Source organism: Pezoporus occidentalis, unplaced genomic scaffold, assembly GCF_034315485.1.
Source record: "Pezoporus occidentalis ecotype Australia unplaced genomic scaffold, CSIRO_AGI_Poc_V1 ctg42, whole genome shotgun sequence".
Classification (NCBI taxonomy): domain Eukaryota; kingdom Metazoa; phylum Chordata; class Aves; order Psittaciformes; family Psittacidae; genus Pezoporus; species Pezoporus occidentalis.
Genome location: NW_026915747.1, coordinates 6,282,386 through 6,299,351, shown reverse-complemented (window position 1 = coordinate 6,299,351; position 16,966 = coordinate 6,282,386). Strand labels below are relative to the sequence as shown.

General features: G+C 52.7%; 1 protein-coding gene across 2 annotated transcripts in view; it reads right to left on the bottom strand.

Moving 5' to 3' along the window:
- The window catches only part of TASOR2 (transcription activation suppressor family member 2), a 43,627-nt gene that overhangs the window by 5,247 nt on the left and 21,414 nt on the right, over positions 1–16,966 (bottom strand). For both annotated transcript variants that reach the window (XM_062634275.1, XM_062634274.1), the window contains exons 12-21: positions 16,519–16,591; positions 16,336–16,410; positions 13,893–14,675; positions 11,878–12,114; positions 9,146–10,043; positions 7,598–8,084; positions 3,466–6,816; positions 2,238–2,363; positions 1,578–1,731; positions 899–1,004 (exon numbers count right to left, since the gene is read on the bottom strand). In XM_062634275.1, coding sequence (XP_062490259.1) covers positions 899–1,004; positions 1,578–1,731; positions 2,238–2,363; positions 3,466–6,816; positions 7,598–8,084; positions 9,146–10,043; positions 11,878–12,114; positions 13,893–14,675; positions 16,336–16,410; positions 16,519–16,591 — 6,290 coding nt within the window. The remainder of the gene's footprint in view (positions 1–898; positions 1,005–1,577; positions 1,732–2,237; positions 2,364–3,465; positions 6,817–7,597; positions 8,085–9,145; positions 10,044–11,877; positions 12,115–13,892; positions 14,676–16,335; positions 16,411–16,518; positions 16,592–16,966) is intronic.

Sequence of the window (16,966 nt, the reverse complement as noted above, 5' to 3'; positions counted from 1 at the left end):
GTTGTTACTAGAAAGCCATCCCCTCTGCCTAACAAAGGGACTTGCCTGATAAAAACCTCCCTTTCTGAGTTCAAACCTGGTAAAAGCAGGACATTTCAATGGATACCAGCTGCTGTCTTCTCCTTTTCAAACTATCATTTAAATACACACTGGTGCAAGTAACCTAAAATAAGGAGTAAAGAGCAACAGCAGTTCTGCTTTTCCCATCTGGGTTTGTTGTTGTTCGCTCCCCACAACACCCCTGTTCTTCACCACGTTCCAATCAGAGCTGCCCATCACTCCCCCAGATCCCACATGTGATGGGATAGAAGAAGGGACAGCAAGGAGACACTGGGGCACAGAGAGGGACCCTGAGCTCCTGGAGGGTGTGTGCAGGAGCTGGAGGGATGGGAGCTGTTTGCAGAGGTGGCGTTTGGAGCGTGCAGCTCCTCACATGCAATCTGTGCCTCCCCTCAAGCCCTTTGCAGGCCATAATGCTCACAGAGGGTGTCTCTGCCATAGAGAGGGAACTGCCTTATGGAGGCCCAGCAGGGTGCAAGAAGCTGCTGCCAGAGCCCTGCCTTATCCTGGATCACGTGTAAGACAGCTCTTCAGGCCATCTGATGCTCTCAGGCCCCATGTCCTGCTACTCCATCTCATACAGGTGTATCTAAGACAACCTATCACACTCTCTAGCACTCCAGTGCTGACCTCCAGCAATTCCAGACTTGAGGCATGCGATCTCTCACTGATAAGTTCTTCAAATTCATCTTGTAACAGGCCAAAACCCACCCAGCGGCACCAAACTCACCCTGTGGCCCTGCTCCGAGGGCACTGAAGGGGACACCAAGGTGGGTACATCCTTACTGTGGTGACAGGGACAGCAGGGATGAGGGAGCTGCCACCACTGAGCCATTACCTGATGTCTTCTCTGAGCTTCTTGCTCTCCTTGTAGTGAAGGAGCCACTTCCACCTCCCGCTTCTGTTGAGCTTCTCCAGCACGTTCACCACCTCCTTCAGTTGGCCTGAGGAGACAGCAGGAGCCAAGGGGTAACTGAGGGTGGAAGGAGGTCCCTGGCCCTGCCCTGCTCAAAGCTGGACCACCTGAGGCTGTTCTAGGTAAGGTCTGAAGGTCTCCAAGGATGCAGCCTCAAAACACTGGGATCCTGGTGTTGAACACACTTGCTGTGAATTCCTTCCCCCCTAATATCTAAAGGGATCAGTGCAACATGTCCCTGTCACCTCTCATCCCAGCCCTCTGCATCTCGAGGAGGAACGTGGTTCTGCTGTCTCTACCACTTCCCATTAGGGAGCTGAAGACAGCAACAAGGTCTTCCCTTTGTCCTCCCTTTTCCAGGCTGTCCTTGTACAACCTGCTCCAGCCCCTGACCATTCTGCTGGCCCCTGCTGTACTTAGATGTTTTGGGGAGCCCTGACCTGGACCCATTATCCAGATGGGGTCTACAAACAGAGGGAAGGAACTTATCCCACTTAAAGCAGGAGCAGAGGACACCCATGGGGAGTGTCTGGAGGTGTCAGCAGACAAGGCCAGGAGCTGACACTGTGTTTGCCTCCAAGCAAGAGGCCACAAGACTTACCCAGTGTCACCGTTTCCAACAAGCCATCATCTGACACCACGAAGCCACCAGAATGAAACAGCTCCTGGTACGTGTGACCTGGTACATCTTCAGGGCTGTCCACTCCAGCAAACACCACGTTGGGACGGTGCTTCAGCTGCAGCAAGCAGGGGACCTGCAGAAGGAAGAGATGCTTTTGAACATGAAGCTGCATTTCAATTGCATTTGCACTTCTCTAAGTCACACTTGCTCCAGGGAGCCCATCCTGTCCTCTGCCTGTAGCACCCCAACACCCCTGTCTCCATAGCCCAATCTCAAAGGCATTGATGGTGATGGATGATGGTGGTGAGACACTGGAGCAGGCTGCCCAAGGAAGCGATGGATACCCCATCCCTGGCAGTGTTCAAGGCCAGGTTGGACACAGGGGCTTGGAGCAAGCTGCTCCAGTGGAAGGTGTCCCTGCCTGTGGCAGGGGTTGGAACTGGATGAGCTTTAAGGTCCCTTCCAACACAAACCATTCCATGGTTCTGTGATTCCATGGAGAGAACAGAGCACTTGCAGAGCTGGACAGATCTGCAGAGACTCTATAGAGTGTGAAATGAAACTAAACCCCTTCCAAATGGATCCTGACAGTAGAACCCAGTGTGGGTATGATCAGAACAGGTCAGACTGAGTTCTTACGCTGTGGATGTGAGAGGAGACATCCTCGTTCCTGATGACCACAAGCAGCCGATCAGTGTCTGGACACTTTGCTTGGCAGAAGCTCAGGGGTTCAGTCTCCACGTGTCCCAGCTTCCTCAGCAAGGTCTGAAACAGGAACCACGTGAGCCTTGTGTGGAGAACTCCTCCACAACAGCACTGCTGCGCTCCCAGCACACACGGGCCTGGGGACATGATGAGGGGAGCAGCACAGGGACCCCAAGCAGGCACCCTGCAGTGTCCATTGGTCACAGGCACCATGTGCTCCAGGCCAGGGCTCCAGCCAGAGGTGGAGGAAGCAGACATTGACCTTTGTCAGCAAAAACCTGCTAAAGGAACACCTCGGGCATCATCAGGCCTCTGTGCTGCTGCAGAGCAGCAAATCCCCCCATGCAATCACCATCGCCAACCCTTTCATGGGAGCTGGAGCAAAAGCCACGTTGCAGGGTTTGAATTTGGCCTGTTCCTGCATGAACTCAGCTCTGATTTGGCCTGGGGGATGTTCAAGGGATGGGACAAGAGGAAACGGCCTCAAGCTGCACCAGGGCAGGTTTAGATGGAGCTGAGGAACAATCCCTTCCCCAGAGGGTGCTCAGGCATTGGAACAGGCTGCCCAGGGCAGGGCTGCAGTCACCGTCCCTGCAAGTGTTCACACACCTCAGTGCCATGGGTTAGTGGTGGCCTTGGCAGGGCTGGGAACGGTTGGGCTGGATGAGCTTAAAGGGCTTTTCCAACCTAAATAAATCAACCTTCCAACACCTAAGGGGGCTCCAGGAAAGCTGGAGAGGGGCTTTGGACAAGGGCCTGTAGGGACAGGACAAGGGCAATGGCTTTAAGCTGCCAGAGGGGAGACTCAGATGAGCTCTTAGGCAGAAGCTCTTCCCTGGGAGGGTGCTGAGGCGCTGGCACAGGGTGCCCAGAGAAGCTGTGGCTGCCCCATCCCTGGCAGTGTTCAAGGCCAGGTTGGACACAGGGGCTTGGAGCAAGCTGCTCTAGTGGAAGGTGTTCCTGCCTGTGGCAGGGGTTGGAGCTGGAGGAGCTTTAAGGTCCCTTCAACCCAAACCAGGCTGGGATTCCATGATTCCAATTCCTGTCATTGGCAGGAGATGGCAGAGGTGGAACCAAACCCCATCCCTGTTGGGTTGAACACGCTCCTGCTGCCTCAGCTCCCACCCCAGAGCCACCCATCCCTGTGCAACCCCGTTGTTACCTTCAACCTTGCAAAGAACGGCTCCTCGCCCGTCTCCACCACGTAGAAGGATCCATTGTGGCCACAGGCCTCCTTGGCCACGCTGCAGAGGTGGGACCGCAGCGAGCTGCACAGGTCAGTGATCATCTCCTCGAAGGTCTCCATCCTCCCGGCGAGGGATGCACAAGCCCATTCACTTGTGTCCCCCATACCCACTGGGACATCCTCTTGGCCCTGTGTCCCTGCCCCAGCCGTCCTCAGCATCACCCTCCTGAACTCATCAAAGATGATGGCAACCTCCCCCTCTGTGTCCTGGAGCTTGTGGTCGTACTTGAGCTTGCTGAGGTGGAAGCCCTGGCTCGTGTTTTGGGCTCTGCTCCTCTTGTCACAGAGGGTGTCCTGCCATGGGGTGCACTGGTCCCCATGCTGGGGACCCCCATGCCAGTCAAGCCCACTCGGCCATGTGTCCCAGGGCAGGATTGTCACCTGCAAAGGGCTCCTGCTCCGTGGGATGGGAGCTTCTGGTGCAGGAGATGTCTCAGACATCACCTGGGGACAAAAGTCTTTTGGGAAGATGCTTTTGGAGGTAGAAAAAGGTGGTTTCCCACTCCTCAGGATGTGTTTTAGCTTATCATAGAAACGGAGACACTCCATGTCCAAAGTGTCCTGTGTGATTCCCTCAAACCCCCTCCAAGTCCCCCATAGTGACTGTAACAAATGGGACTGCCCCATACAGTGTCTATGCCTCTTCTGAGGCTCCTGGCACTTCTTGGTGACCACCAAGTTCCTGCACTGCTTGGCAATCCCCTGCTTGTCCCTAATAGTGACATGTGGAGGGATGAGCTCGTTGCTGGTGTCCCCTGGGCTGATGGTCCAGCCATGCTCAGCCCATGAGCATGGGCTCCCCTCCATGTCCAGTGAGCCCCAGTCCTCACTGCCCCCCTCTGAGCACACTGGGCTCCCAGGGGACGAGCCACAGTTAGTCCTTGTGCCTGCAGCATCCATGGATCTGCTGTAGGAAGCTCTGGCTGTGAGCAGGGACCATGAAGTCTCCTCCTGGCTGGAGTCGCTGGAGGAAGCCTCAAAGGTTGAATCCATGTGTGTGTCTTTGCTGGGAAGCTCCTTGGACCTCAGGAGCCCATCTGAGACACCATCAGCATCAGCCAGCTCCAGCCTTCCTGCAGAGAGCACCCTTTGTGCATGCAATGACAACACTGGGAAGGGGGGAGTGTGGATTTCTATGTCTTCCACCTCTGTGCTGGCCTGGTGCAGCTCAGGAAGCCCGTCAGCTCCCTGAGCCTCCTGCTCCCCTTGCTTACACACAGACTGGAGCTCAGACAGAGGCATCAGCAACTCCCCTGATGAAGATGATGCAGACCCAGCAAGAGGGAAGCTGCTTCCTCCTTCCAAGCTCTCAGGCAGGATGGGTTCCGTCTCGTGGCTGCTTGCTGCATCTGCTGCTTGGGCCCCAGGGCTGGTATCCATGCAGCAGGACCATGGGGCAGCATCTGAAGCTGGAGACAGCACCCTGGGGTGCTCTCTGAGCACCGAGTGTGGCTCAGTGCTGTGCAGACCTGCTTTGTGTCCATGTGGAGGAGCAGGAGGCATCAATCCCAGGTCACCAGGCACATCCATGGGGGAGCTCTCTGCTGGCTCTGCATGGCAGGTGCCTGTGCCTTTTCCCACCTCTTCCACACACCTGGGTTCTAAGTAGCCATTTAAGCTCCCAGCAGCCACACTCACCTCTGCAGCATGTACTTGCCCACAGGACCCCTTTTGCTGGCACGGGACTGGCCACCACTCCCTTTGCTCTAACAGGCAGTGGTGGGGATCTGTGTGTTCACCATGGGATGGAGAAGCAGGAGGGGAATCATGGGCAGAGGAGGACAGCCCATTTGGGTTTCTCTGCTGCTGCTTGGGGTGCTTCTCCATGGCTGACATCCCTTCCTGCATTGAGAAGGAAGGTTCTGGTTCGAGGAGGGGATGAAGAGAGGGCTCTGGCTCCTGTAGTTTGTGAGCCACCATCACTGTGCTGCTTTTGTTGCTCCTGGAGTACTCCTTTGCCCCGAGGCACACATCATCACTGTCCCCAGCTTCAGAGCCATCTGCAAAGGCTGTGTAAGCAAAGTCCTGGCCATCACTTGCTCCTGAGGACTCCAGCACATCCGTGCCATTGGCAGAAGGGATGTTCCTCTCTTCTTCCACCAAATCCTTGTTCCCTTCTTGCTTTGTTTCACCAGTGCTCAGCAAAGGGAGCTCAGCATCAGCATCACCTCCAAACCCTTGGGAAAGGCCGCTGCTCCCTCCCACACTGCTCTGTGATGGGGACCGGATGTTCCCCAAGGTGTCCTGCTCCTCTGGAGCAGCCCCAGGACCTGCTGCTCTGTCAGGAGGTATCAGGCAGACAGAGCTGGAGTCAGGGGACAAGGCCATTGACAGGTCCTGGCTGCTCGGTGACCCAGCCCTGCTCCCAGCAGATTCCCACCCTGCTGCACAGGGTGCACAGTTCTTGTCTGGCTGTGTCTCACCAACCAAGCTCGGGTCAGATGGTGATGGAGGCAACAACCTGCTGTCACAGGGTGACCCCCCATCAGCTGCACTGCCTGTGTGTGCCAGGCCAACACCCTTCACCTCTGCATCTGGGGTGGCCAAAACCTCTTCCAGCATGTTCAGGCTTGGTGCCACCCCACCAGGAAGCCTTTGAGGGCCAGTCCCAGTCCCATCTGACAGCTCTGGCATTAATCTGCCTGGGCAAGGGGATGCTAAGGCAGGAGGGCTGGGCACAGGGACACCAGAGCCCTGTGGCCATGCTGGATGCACTGGGTTCTGCTTGTTGTGTTCACAGTCCATGCTGTCATCACTGCTTGCAGAGAATGCCAAAAAGCCAGGCTCCAGGGCTGTGCTCTCATATTCACAGTCCTCCTTCTCGTCTTCTACCTCCTCCACCTCTTCCTCTGAACATCCAAGGAGGTTCTGTGATTCCCTCCCTTCCCTCCTGGCTTCACCAGGCTTTGCTGTTGTAGGACTTGCTTCTAAGAAGAGCCAACCAGAGGCCTGTTGTGGTCCATCACTGGTGGCCCAGCCACTGTCCTCAATCTCCATACAGTGCTCAGTGTCTGCAATGCTCTCTGTGTTCTCGGGAGGGCCGGGGCCATTCCCTGACCCTGCTGTCCATCCACTCTCCTGCTGCTCTCCTTGTCCATGCAGTGTGCATGGGGCATCTCTCCAAGGAGCTGAACTGGGATCTGGGGCTTGGCTGCAGGGGTTTTCCTTGCCCAGCACAGCTGGGGGCTTGCTAGTGCCACTGAGCTCATAAGCAGGGCTGGAGGTGGTTGTAACATCCTTCATCCTTCCCTCCTTGGGTGGCTTCTCCTGAAACAACACAATTCGGAGGTTAAGAAAGAAGAGGAGGTTTTCAAAAGGAGTGTGAGCAGCAAGATCATGGAGGTGATCCTGCCCCTCTACTCTGCTCTCGTGAGACCCCACTTGCTGCACTGTGTGCAGTTCTGGTGTCCTCAACGTAAGAAGGACACGGAGGTGTTGGAGCAAGTCCAGAGGAGGCCATGAGGATGATCAGGGGCTGGAGCACCTCCTGTATGGAGACAGGCTGAGAACATTGGGGCTGTTGAGCTCAGGGAAGAGAAGTTGCATGGAGACCGCTTAGCAGCTTCCAGTGTCTGAAGGGAGCTACAAGGATGCTGGAGAGAAGCTCTTCAATCAGGGACTGGAGTGATAGGACAAGGGGTGATGGGTTCAAACTGAAACAGAGGAAGTTCAGGTTAGATCTAAGGCAGTTCTTCCCTGTGAGATTGGTGATTCCCCAGCACCGGTCACTGTTAAGACTGGGCTGCACGGGGTGCTGGGATATCCAGTCTAAGTCACGCTTTGCCAAAAAAGGCTGGACCAGACGGCCCTTGAGGTCCCTTCCAACCTGGTATTCCATGAGTTTATGGTCCTATGCCTGTGGCAGTCATCTGGGGCAGATAAATGCCGGTGAATTCTCCTCACTCCTGCTTTGTGGACCTCCAGTACCTGGCTCTGAGGGAGCCCACACGCATCTCTGCTCCCCTCCTTTCAGAAGATCCTATTCCTGTAAGCATAAAATGCATTCTGTGTCCTACAGACTTGTATCACTCACACCCCAAGCTCTTACCTTAGTGATGGTTGGGATGTCATGCCCATGCTCCTCAGCAATGGCTGCAGGCTCTTTGTCTTTCTCATCAGCACGTTCAGGACAGCTTGTGGAGGAAGGCTCCTCCTCCCCACAGGGCACCTCTCCTGAAGATGACACTGTGTTATCAACAACAGCAGGAGTCCCATCAGCATCAGTCTGAGAGTCTGCAGAGTGGAAGTGACCCTGGTTACGTGTGGTGTGATCCACAGAGCTGCTGGGAGTCTGGTCAGGGTCTGAGCGACTGTCTGCAGGGCACTTCTCCAACCCAAAATAGTCCTCACCATCATCACTGAAGTCAAGGAAGTCCCAAGTGGTCTTTATTGAGACATACTTCTTGGGGTCGCTGTGCTCCACCACCACCCTCGTGCTGCTCAGCAGGCTGGGCTTGCTGTAGAAGAGAGCCACCCACATGTGGAGTATCAGCTTCAGCTCCTGCACATCATCAGGCTGACGAGAGTTCCAGGGCCTGCAAAGAAAGCAAACACAGATTGAAACATCTTCATCCTCCCTCCAGGTGACTGGCACAAGGCATCTCCTGGTTCCCCACAGTGCTAAGCCCCAGAGATGCCTATTTGCAGTCATGGATCACTCAATGCAGTTATTCCAACATATTGGAATAAAGAGAAACTCACAGCTGCAAAGTAGGACTTGGGCTCATGGCATTAGATATCAATTCTAGCTGCAGAGCCATGGGAATCATAGACTGGTTTGTGTTGGAAGGGACCTTAAAGCTCATCCAGTTCCAACCCCTGCCAGGGGCAGGGACACCTTCCACTAGAGCAGCTTGCTCCAAGCCCCTGTGTCCAACCTGGCCTTGAACACTGCCAGGGATGGGGCAGCCACAGCTTCTCTGGGCACCCTGTGCCAGCGCCTCAGCGCCCTCACAGGGAAGAGCTTCTGCCTAAGAGCTCATCTCAGTCTCCCCTCTGGCAGCTTAAAGCCATTCCCCTTGGCCTGTCCCTACAGGCCCTTGTCCAAAGCCCCTCTCCAGCTTTCCTGCAGCCCCTTTAGGCACTGGAGCTGCTCTCAGGTCTCCCCTTCAGGAGCCTTCTCTTCTCCAGGCTGCCCCAGCCCAGCTCTCTCAGCCTGGCTCCAGAGCAGAGCTGCTCCAGCCCTCGCAGCATCTCCATGGCCTCCTCTGCACTCGCTCCAACAGCTCCACGTCCCTCTTGTGCTGCTGCCCCAGAGCTGGATCAGGACTGCAGGGGGCGTCCCCCCAAAGCAGAGCAGAGGGGCAGGATCCCGTCCCTGAGCTGCTGCTCACGCTCTGAGGGTGCAGCCCAGCACATGGGGGGGTTCTGGGCTCAAGCACACACTGAAGCTGGGTCATGGGGAGCTTCTCATCGATCAACACCCCCAAGTCCTTCTCCTCAGGGAAGACACCAGCTTTAACACAGTAAAACTGGGCTTTTTAGCATGGGAAAGAAGGCAATGATAGTGCTGAGCAAACAGAAAGCAAAGAAAGCCCCTTCCAAAAGCACTCCAGCAGGAGCCAATCCCTCCAGATAGCCTTCCAGAGCAACTTACCCATGCAGGCCACGGACAACTGTCTTCTCCAGGGCATCATTGGTGTATCTGCTGTCCAAGTGGAAAAGATACGGTGCATTCCAGTGGCACGTCACCATTATGGACTCATCACAGATCTTCACTTTGTGTCTCTTGGCAAAGTCTTCCTTCACCCTGTTCCTGTGCCTCATGGCTATGGCCTGTGGGTGGCTGCTGCTCTGCTGGTGCCTGAAGGGCAGCACCTTCCCAACCAGGGGCCTTGCTCGGTTGCTCCTGACGGATGCTGGTGCAGGGTTGGAGGTACCTTTGGGATTCACGGGTTTCTTTGAGTTCTCAGGCATCTGTGAGGCGTACGAGTGCTCAGCAGAGATTAAGGTGTTATTGTTCACCTTGTTCACCTTGGGAGCCTTTGGAGTCTTTTTTGGAGGCAACACATGGGGTTTTGGTGGCCTGGGCCTCAATCTGTTACTCATACAGGAAACCGTAGAGTTTTTCTCCCTGGGACTAGAGGCCAAGTCATTTAAGACTTTGTTTTCCGCAGGATGCTGCTTCTGGTTTGGCACGACCTTGCTAGGAGAGGTGTCTCCCTCTGCGAGCCTTGTCACCCTGTGGTATTCATGATCAGAAGCAACACATGAGGATTTGTGCTTGTGGTGGCTTTGCTGCTCCTCTGGAGAGTCACTGGAGTGGCTGCAGGACTCAGCTGCCACCTCACTGTCTGCTGGGATAACCAAAGGACTACAGGAACCCAGAGCCAGGTCAGCCAGCAAGTTCAAGGCATGGGGCTCGTACCTGTTCCTCTTCAGGTTGAGACCAGGATCACCAAGTCCATCTGGGCAAACCTCACCCATTTTGCTGTCATCTCCATGACACTGGGAAGAAGCTTCTCCTGGGAGGACAGAGGGCGGCTCCTGGTGCTCTGAGTAAGGAAAACAGAGATTAAACAAAGGCCACATAGGTGTTCAAATAGCTTTCGGTTTGACAGGAAAAGTATGTCTCCAACGTGGAATTTACACACTTAAACCAAACCCCATCTCCATGGACATGGCTACTACAGAATGATCCAGAGCTGGGAATCTAAGTGATTTCAGGAAGCAGGTTTATTCTCAGAACTAACAGGCATGGGATCCAAAGGGAACAAAACATCCCTTGGCCTCTGTGCACAGGGTTGTTTGGCCACTTAAATACAACCCGAACTATTTCAGGTGTTTCCTTCATCCTTTTTATTTTGCTTTACATTTTGACCTAGCTTGAGTATTTGGGAGTCTTCCCTCCTGACCCTTGGGCTGTGCTTTCAACAGTCCATTACAAAACCCACCCCAAACCACTGAACCACAGAGAAAACCCCTGTGCCCTCATGCTTCCCACTGCACACCCTACCTAGAGCATAACCTGCTCTTGAGCTGAACCTCAGAGCACACACACTGAAACTCTTCTTCACAAGTCCAGCTTTATTAACTGCAACCAAGCAGCCTGGTGCTGGCTGGCACTTTGCACCCACAGCCTTGGCCTCCCTGTGTGTTATGATCCAAAGGCAGCCACAGCACAGCACATAAGTGTTCATGCAGTTTTCACCATGGCTCTAGGCCCATGTTCATAAAACCAGTATGAAGACATTAAATAAGATTAATGTCTTCTACTAAAAAACACCTCAGAAACATCTCCCTTCAAGTAAAACCTTATTGAATCACATCTGTGTTAAAGTCCAATGTGTTACATTGCATTTCCTTGTGAACTGCATATCCGTATCTGCGTATTCAATATCTGAAGGGGGCTACAAGGATGCTGGAGAGGGGCTCTTCATCGGGGACTGTAGCAATAGGACAAGGGATGACGGGTTCAAACTGAAACAGGGGAAGTTCAGGTTGGAGATAAGGCAGAAGCTCTCCCCTGTGAGGGTGCTGAGGCGCTGGCACAGGGTGCCCAGAGAAGCTGTGGCTGCCCCATCCCTGGCAGTGTTCAAGGCCAGGCTGGACACAGGGGCTTGGAGCAAGCTGCTCTAGTGGAAGGTGTCCCTGCCTGTGGCAGGAGTTGAAACTGGGTGAGCTTTAAGGTCCTTTCCAACCCAAACCTGTGATTCTGTGAGGGACAGTGTTTGATACACACACACTGATGAAAAATGCCACATTTCAGAAATACATGGCAATAAAAGACCAAGAAGGCAGGATAAACTGAGCTGAGGTGCCTGAACCTGTCTTCAAAGTCTCCAGGAAGAGGAAAAAGGCCAGAAACAGCTGAAAAAAAAGACATCAATGTGTGAGAAAACAAACTAAGAAAATGACTCTTCTGATCCATCACTTGTCTTGGCAACATAATACTGGTTCCCAGTTTCACTTGCAGGCTCCCAGCCAGCACCTGCAGATACCACAGTCAGGTGTTGTCCACTCAGCGCTGCCTCTTAAATATGCTGCAGGCTGCAAAGGCTGTGACAATTCCACTCCTTATCCCAGCAGTTTGCCAGGGATGCAAACTGAAGGAATAGGAAAGGACTCACAAGAGCCCCTGTCTGGTTTGTCCGTCCTGGAACAAGGATTTTCACCATCACCTTTGTGTTTTATACTAGGCAGTTGCTTTATCCACTCAGTTTATACAACTGCAGGCTGGGTGGCAGCAGCACTCAGACCCAATCCAGACCTCTAAAGCCCTGTGGCTACTGCCAATGTGCTTTTATGATCATCTGGTTGTGACCTGCCTGTGATGTTTGATGGCTCAGCTTTTAAAGGCAAGATTTCCATAGGGAACAGCACTCTTACCACTTTCTGCTTGCTTGTTGGCTTTGGGTTTCGAGGAGCTTTTAGCCACAGGTTTTAATATCTGCCTCTTCACTGGCTTTCTGGTGCTCTCAGCAACAGGAACCTTCTTCTCCTCTGGCTTCCTCATTAGCCTTGGTCTCTTGGTTTCCAAGGCAGAAGCATCAGGAGCTGGGGTTTCCTTCTGAACAGCTCCAGACTGTGTTTGCTGCATGAATTCTGCAGACAGGACCTCTGCACCTGGAAAAGAGAGAGCATCACCTTTGGTTTGAGACATATCGGACTAAAAAGGAGTCATTGCAAAATACCAAGTTAAGGAAGATGAGTAAAGTATAAGGAATCACAAGGAAAAGCTGAGGGGTGACAGGCACAAGTTAATCCTGGAAGATTCCAACTGGACACAAGAGGGGAATGTTTCACCATGAGAACAATCAGCCATTGGAATCATCTCCAGATGATCATCTCCAATCCCAGAGAATTGGATTCCCCACACATAAGATTTAGGTGGACAGGGTGCTGGGGCATCTCGTCTAGATAATGCTTTGCCTAGAAAGGTTGGACCAGGTGATCCCTGAGGTCCTTGCCCACCTGGCATTCCATGGTTCTGTGAATGTGGAGTGCTTTAGAAGGGATTGGCAGCAGCACAGTAGTGTTCCACGACTTGCTTTATGCATCTGAGCTGAGTAACAAATGGGTTTGTTACTGATGGGAGTGATCAGTGAGCAGTTATTAAAAGTTAAGCATCACTTCTTAAGCTCATTAAAAACTTGTTTTCCTGACCTGGAATAGGTGTTCTCCAGGGATAAAATCACCCTAATTCCTGCCTGGCACAGGAAGCAGCCTGAGGGCACTTATTTACCTCTCCAAGAAGCACAGGTACCTCAGCAATCCACCCTTGAGATCCACCAACAGATGGATCTCATCAGCAATGCCACCACTTGAGGCAAAGGTGCCCCAGGACTGAGACTCAGAGGTGACTTCATCCCAGCCACCCCTGTGCTGCACAAGAGCCCATTCCCACAGTCACTGCCCTACCTGTGGTGTGTGTAAATGGGAGGGGAGGTCACAGAGGATGGCACTAACTCTGCAGTAGTCCTTTGAATGGTTCTGGCCATGTTTCATCACCAAGACTGAGATTCATCTCAACCCACTTTCAGACTCTGTACATGAGGCAGAGGCTGGCTACAGAGCCCAGGTTTAACCAGCCTCAGCGATGAGACAGGAGCCTTCAGAGAACAATTCATGCATTGAGACAGCTCACATGAGCAGCTCAGGCCTGATACCAGCTTTCAGCTGTAGCTGGGTGGGATCAATGTCACACTTTAAGAATGCCATGCTAAATCATGGTCGAGATGGTTTTGTTCAGGATGAAACTGGCCCAAATGCAGTTTAGTTCTGTTGAATTCAGATTGAGCTACAGCAAAACAAACCACTTTGAGTCTCAGTTTGGGTGTGGAAATTGCACTGCTTAATTTTCATAGAATTCCAGACTGGTTTAGGTTGGCAGGGACCTTAAAGCTCACCCAGTTCCAACCCCCGCCATGAGCAGGGACCCCTTCCATTAGAGCAGCTTGCTCCAAGCTCCTGTGTCCAGCCTGGCCTTGAACACTGCCAGGGATGGGGCAGCCACAGCTTCTCTGGGCACCCTGTGCCAGCGCCTCAGCACCCTCACAGGGAAGAGCTTCTGCCTAAGAGCTCATCTCAGTCTCCCCTCTGGCAGCTTAAAGCCATTGCCCTTGTCCTGTCCCTACAGGCCCTTGTCCAAAGCCTCTCTCCAGGTTTCTTGTAGCCCCTTTAGGCACTGGAGCTGCTCTAAGGTCTCCCCTTAAGGAGTCTTCTCCAGGCTGAACCAGCCCAGCTTTCTCAGCCTCTGTTCATAGCAGAGGTGGGCTCAGGAGGCATCTGCTTGCTCTGGGCACCTGAGGGGGCTGGGAAGGGGCCATGGCTCCTAGTGAACCCTGAGCATCCCAGCTTCTGGAAAAGCAGGAGGAAGTTAGTCCCCTTTATACAGCACTTACCTCTTTTCCTTCTCTGTGGCAACTGCAAGTTGGCTAATTCAAGTGTGGGCTCATTGGACTTGTCTGCAGATCCTGGCTTCTCAGAAGATAAAGCAAGGTTGATCTTATTGGCTGCTTTCCTGTTGCTGCTCCTATGCCCCATTTGCTTCTCTGGTGGTGGCAATTCATCCCTGGTGCTGTTTGCAATCTCTCTCTTGGGTTTCTTCCTGCTACTCTGCACCGAGAGCTTGCTGGTTAAGTCAACACCTTCTGCAGGCTCTTCACCAACCTGGTCCAGCCCCAGGGTGGGATGTGGGTCTTCACTTCTGACTTCTTTTTCTCCTGTTGTGTTGAAGAGAATCAGGTCTGGTGGCAGAGCTGAAGATAAGTCTGGTTCATCAGCAGCCTCTGAATCACAGCAAAGAGACTGAGCAGCACCAGGCAAACATCCTAAAGCTGTTGCCAATGGCAGAGTGTAGCTGCTGGAATCAGAGAGGTAACTCTGCAGCTGGGAGAAGGACTCCTCTGAGCACTTCTTGAGGGGATTTGTACATTCATCCTCAGTTAGGGAGAGGGCAGAAGAAAAGGGAACTTCACTGCTTTGGCCAGAGGAGGACCCTGTGTTTTGGTCAAGCTTTGCATACTCCTGGAAGTGGTGTTTGATCCATGTGCTGGGACTGACTGTGTCCTGCCCTGAAGAACTGGTGGCTTGCTGTAAGGCATAGTGGAGGCCAGGCAAAACGGAGGCTACTCTCAGTGAGATGTCACTCTGGTCCCTTTCACCTCTTGGCTGGTGCTTTGCAGCTATGGAAGGAAAAGAAAAGCATTTTATTCATTTTAAAAACAAGATTCAATTCCCAAAATCACTTCCCTGTTACATGCAAAGAGAACATGAAAGATTCTATGATTCTATGAACAAGCCCCAGGAGCCAACCTACAAAAAACTAACCCAAGGGTGATGGCCTGGTTTGAGGCATGCTTGTAACTGGTAGAAGGGTAGAAGGTAGAAAGGAATTTCAGATGGAATTCAAAAGTGGATTAAACTAAGATTAAAGGCTGCTGTTGTATCGGTTAGCTTCATTCTGCAGGGAGATCACACACATAGTGGTCTAATTCCCTTCATTCCAGCAATTCTCACTGAATCCAACATTTAAGGCACTCAGAGCTCTCAAAACACAGGGGTCTTTTGGGGTTTTAAACCTGTTTCAGCTGAGGGCTGCCCATCAAGGGTGTTTAGGCCAGCACTGCCTTCAGATCACTTGTGTTGTTTATGTCCCTGTCCAGATGCTGCTTCCAGCAGCTCCATCTCTACCTGCTGTCAGCATGGGATAACCCACTTCACATGAAGACACCACATTAGCGCTGTGGAGCGGGATGTGGAATATGGAATTCCCAAGCAGACCCAGAAACTGGATAAATAAAGAACATGAACCCCTGGGTGATCTTCTAAAACTGGAGGACTGATGCTACTGAAAGCCGTTGGTGTTTCTCACTTCAGGAGGACTAAAGCCTATCATTAAAGTGTAGCTCCCAACAGGGATGAACAAGAAGTCCCAAGGCTCTAGGGTGTCCCCCCTCTCAGATGTCACCATGAAGTAGGCTCTGCTTGCCACAGCAGGGTCCCCTTGGTGTCCAGAAGTGCCTGTGATGTGCAGAGCTTCAGTGGCATTCCTTTCTGCACAAGCCAGATTTATCCAGCTTCATCCACTGCAACCCAGCAGCCTGATGCTTTGCATCCACATCCTTGGCCTATCTGTGTGTTATGATCCCCCTCTGAGGTTTCTTTTGGCTGCAGGAGCAGGCTGACAGCCCCAGTTCCTTTCCCTATCCCATTTCTTCCCAGTGGGTGTTTCCCTCCCAGATGTGTGATTTTCTTTGCCTATTGGTCCTTGTAACTAGCAAGCCCAGGCAGAGCTGTGAGCCTGCTCCCAGCTTCCTGCCTCTGCTGCTGGCTCTGGAATGCTGCGGGTGCTCTGTATAGCAGGCTTGTTCTGCCCTACATACGTCCTAAGGCCGTCTGCACAGGAAGGGAACAGATTCAGAGGCTGCTCATTTTGAAACAGGAAACATTATTCATGCTCTGAGTCTGAACTGAGTGAGTTGGGGCTGTTCAGCTGGAGAAGAGAAGTTGCATGGAGGCCTCAGAGCAGCTTCCAGTGTCTGAAGGGAGCTACAAGGATGATGGAGAGGAGCTCTTCATCAGGGATTGTAGTGATAGGACAAGGGGTGATGGGTTCAAACTGAAACAGGGGAAGTTCAGGTTAGATCTTAGGCAGAAGTTCTTCCCTGTGAGGGTGCTGAGGCGCTGGCACAGGGTGCCCAGAGAAGCTGTGGCTGCCCCATCCCTGGCAGTGTTCAAGGCCAGGTTGGACACAGGGGCTTGGAGCAAGCTTCTCTAGTGGAAGCTGGTGAGGATCTCACACCCAAAACCCAGTGTCTGAAGCCACCAAAGGGAACTCCCTACCGTTCAGTCCCATTGACTGGGAGGAGGTGAACAGGAACAGGGCCAGGAGGCTGCCAGGCTCCTTGGGGTCAAATCCTATGGCAGAAAGCAAGAGGTTTTGTTTAGACTGAGTGTACCCACCCTCTGTCCCTAAACCAGAGCAGGATGTTTAAGCACAGCTATTGGCTTCTACATTGGTCTTACCATCATCTCGTGCCAAGGCAGAGGGCGTGAGGAGGATAAGGAATCCTTGATCTTGTAAATATTTGATGATTGCCTACAATAAACACAAAGTTAAAGCAACCACTCCTTTCCTTCTTAGTACACTTTCAATCACTCAACAGGACTCTCGACAAGCCTGGCTTTCTGCTGAACATGTGCCAACACTGCCAGCTCCTTCCCTGTTAAGGAGGACACTGCTTGTTTCATGCCACTTGGATCAATTTGGATCTGTAACCAAAAGTGTTCCATTTATGTTCCATTGAGCTCTCAAATGCCTCCCATCTGTTCCTTAATAAATAGCTATGCTCAGCCAAACCAGCTGCAATTAATGGATAAGGTTAATAACTGTGGCCCCTTCAGTTCAAAAGCTCCTGGGCCTCTCAGCCAGGAACTGCTTTTCACAGCCCAAGGAGAAGGTTTCCCCAGCAGG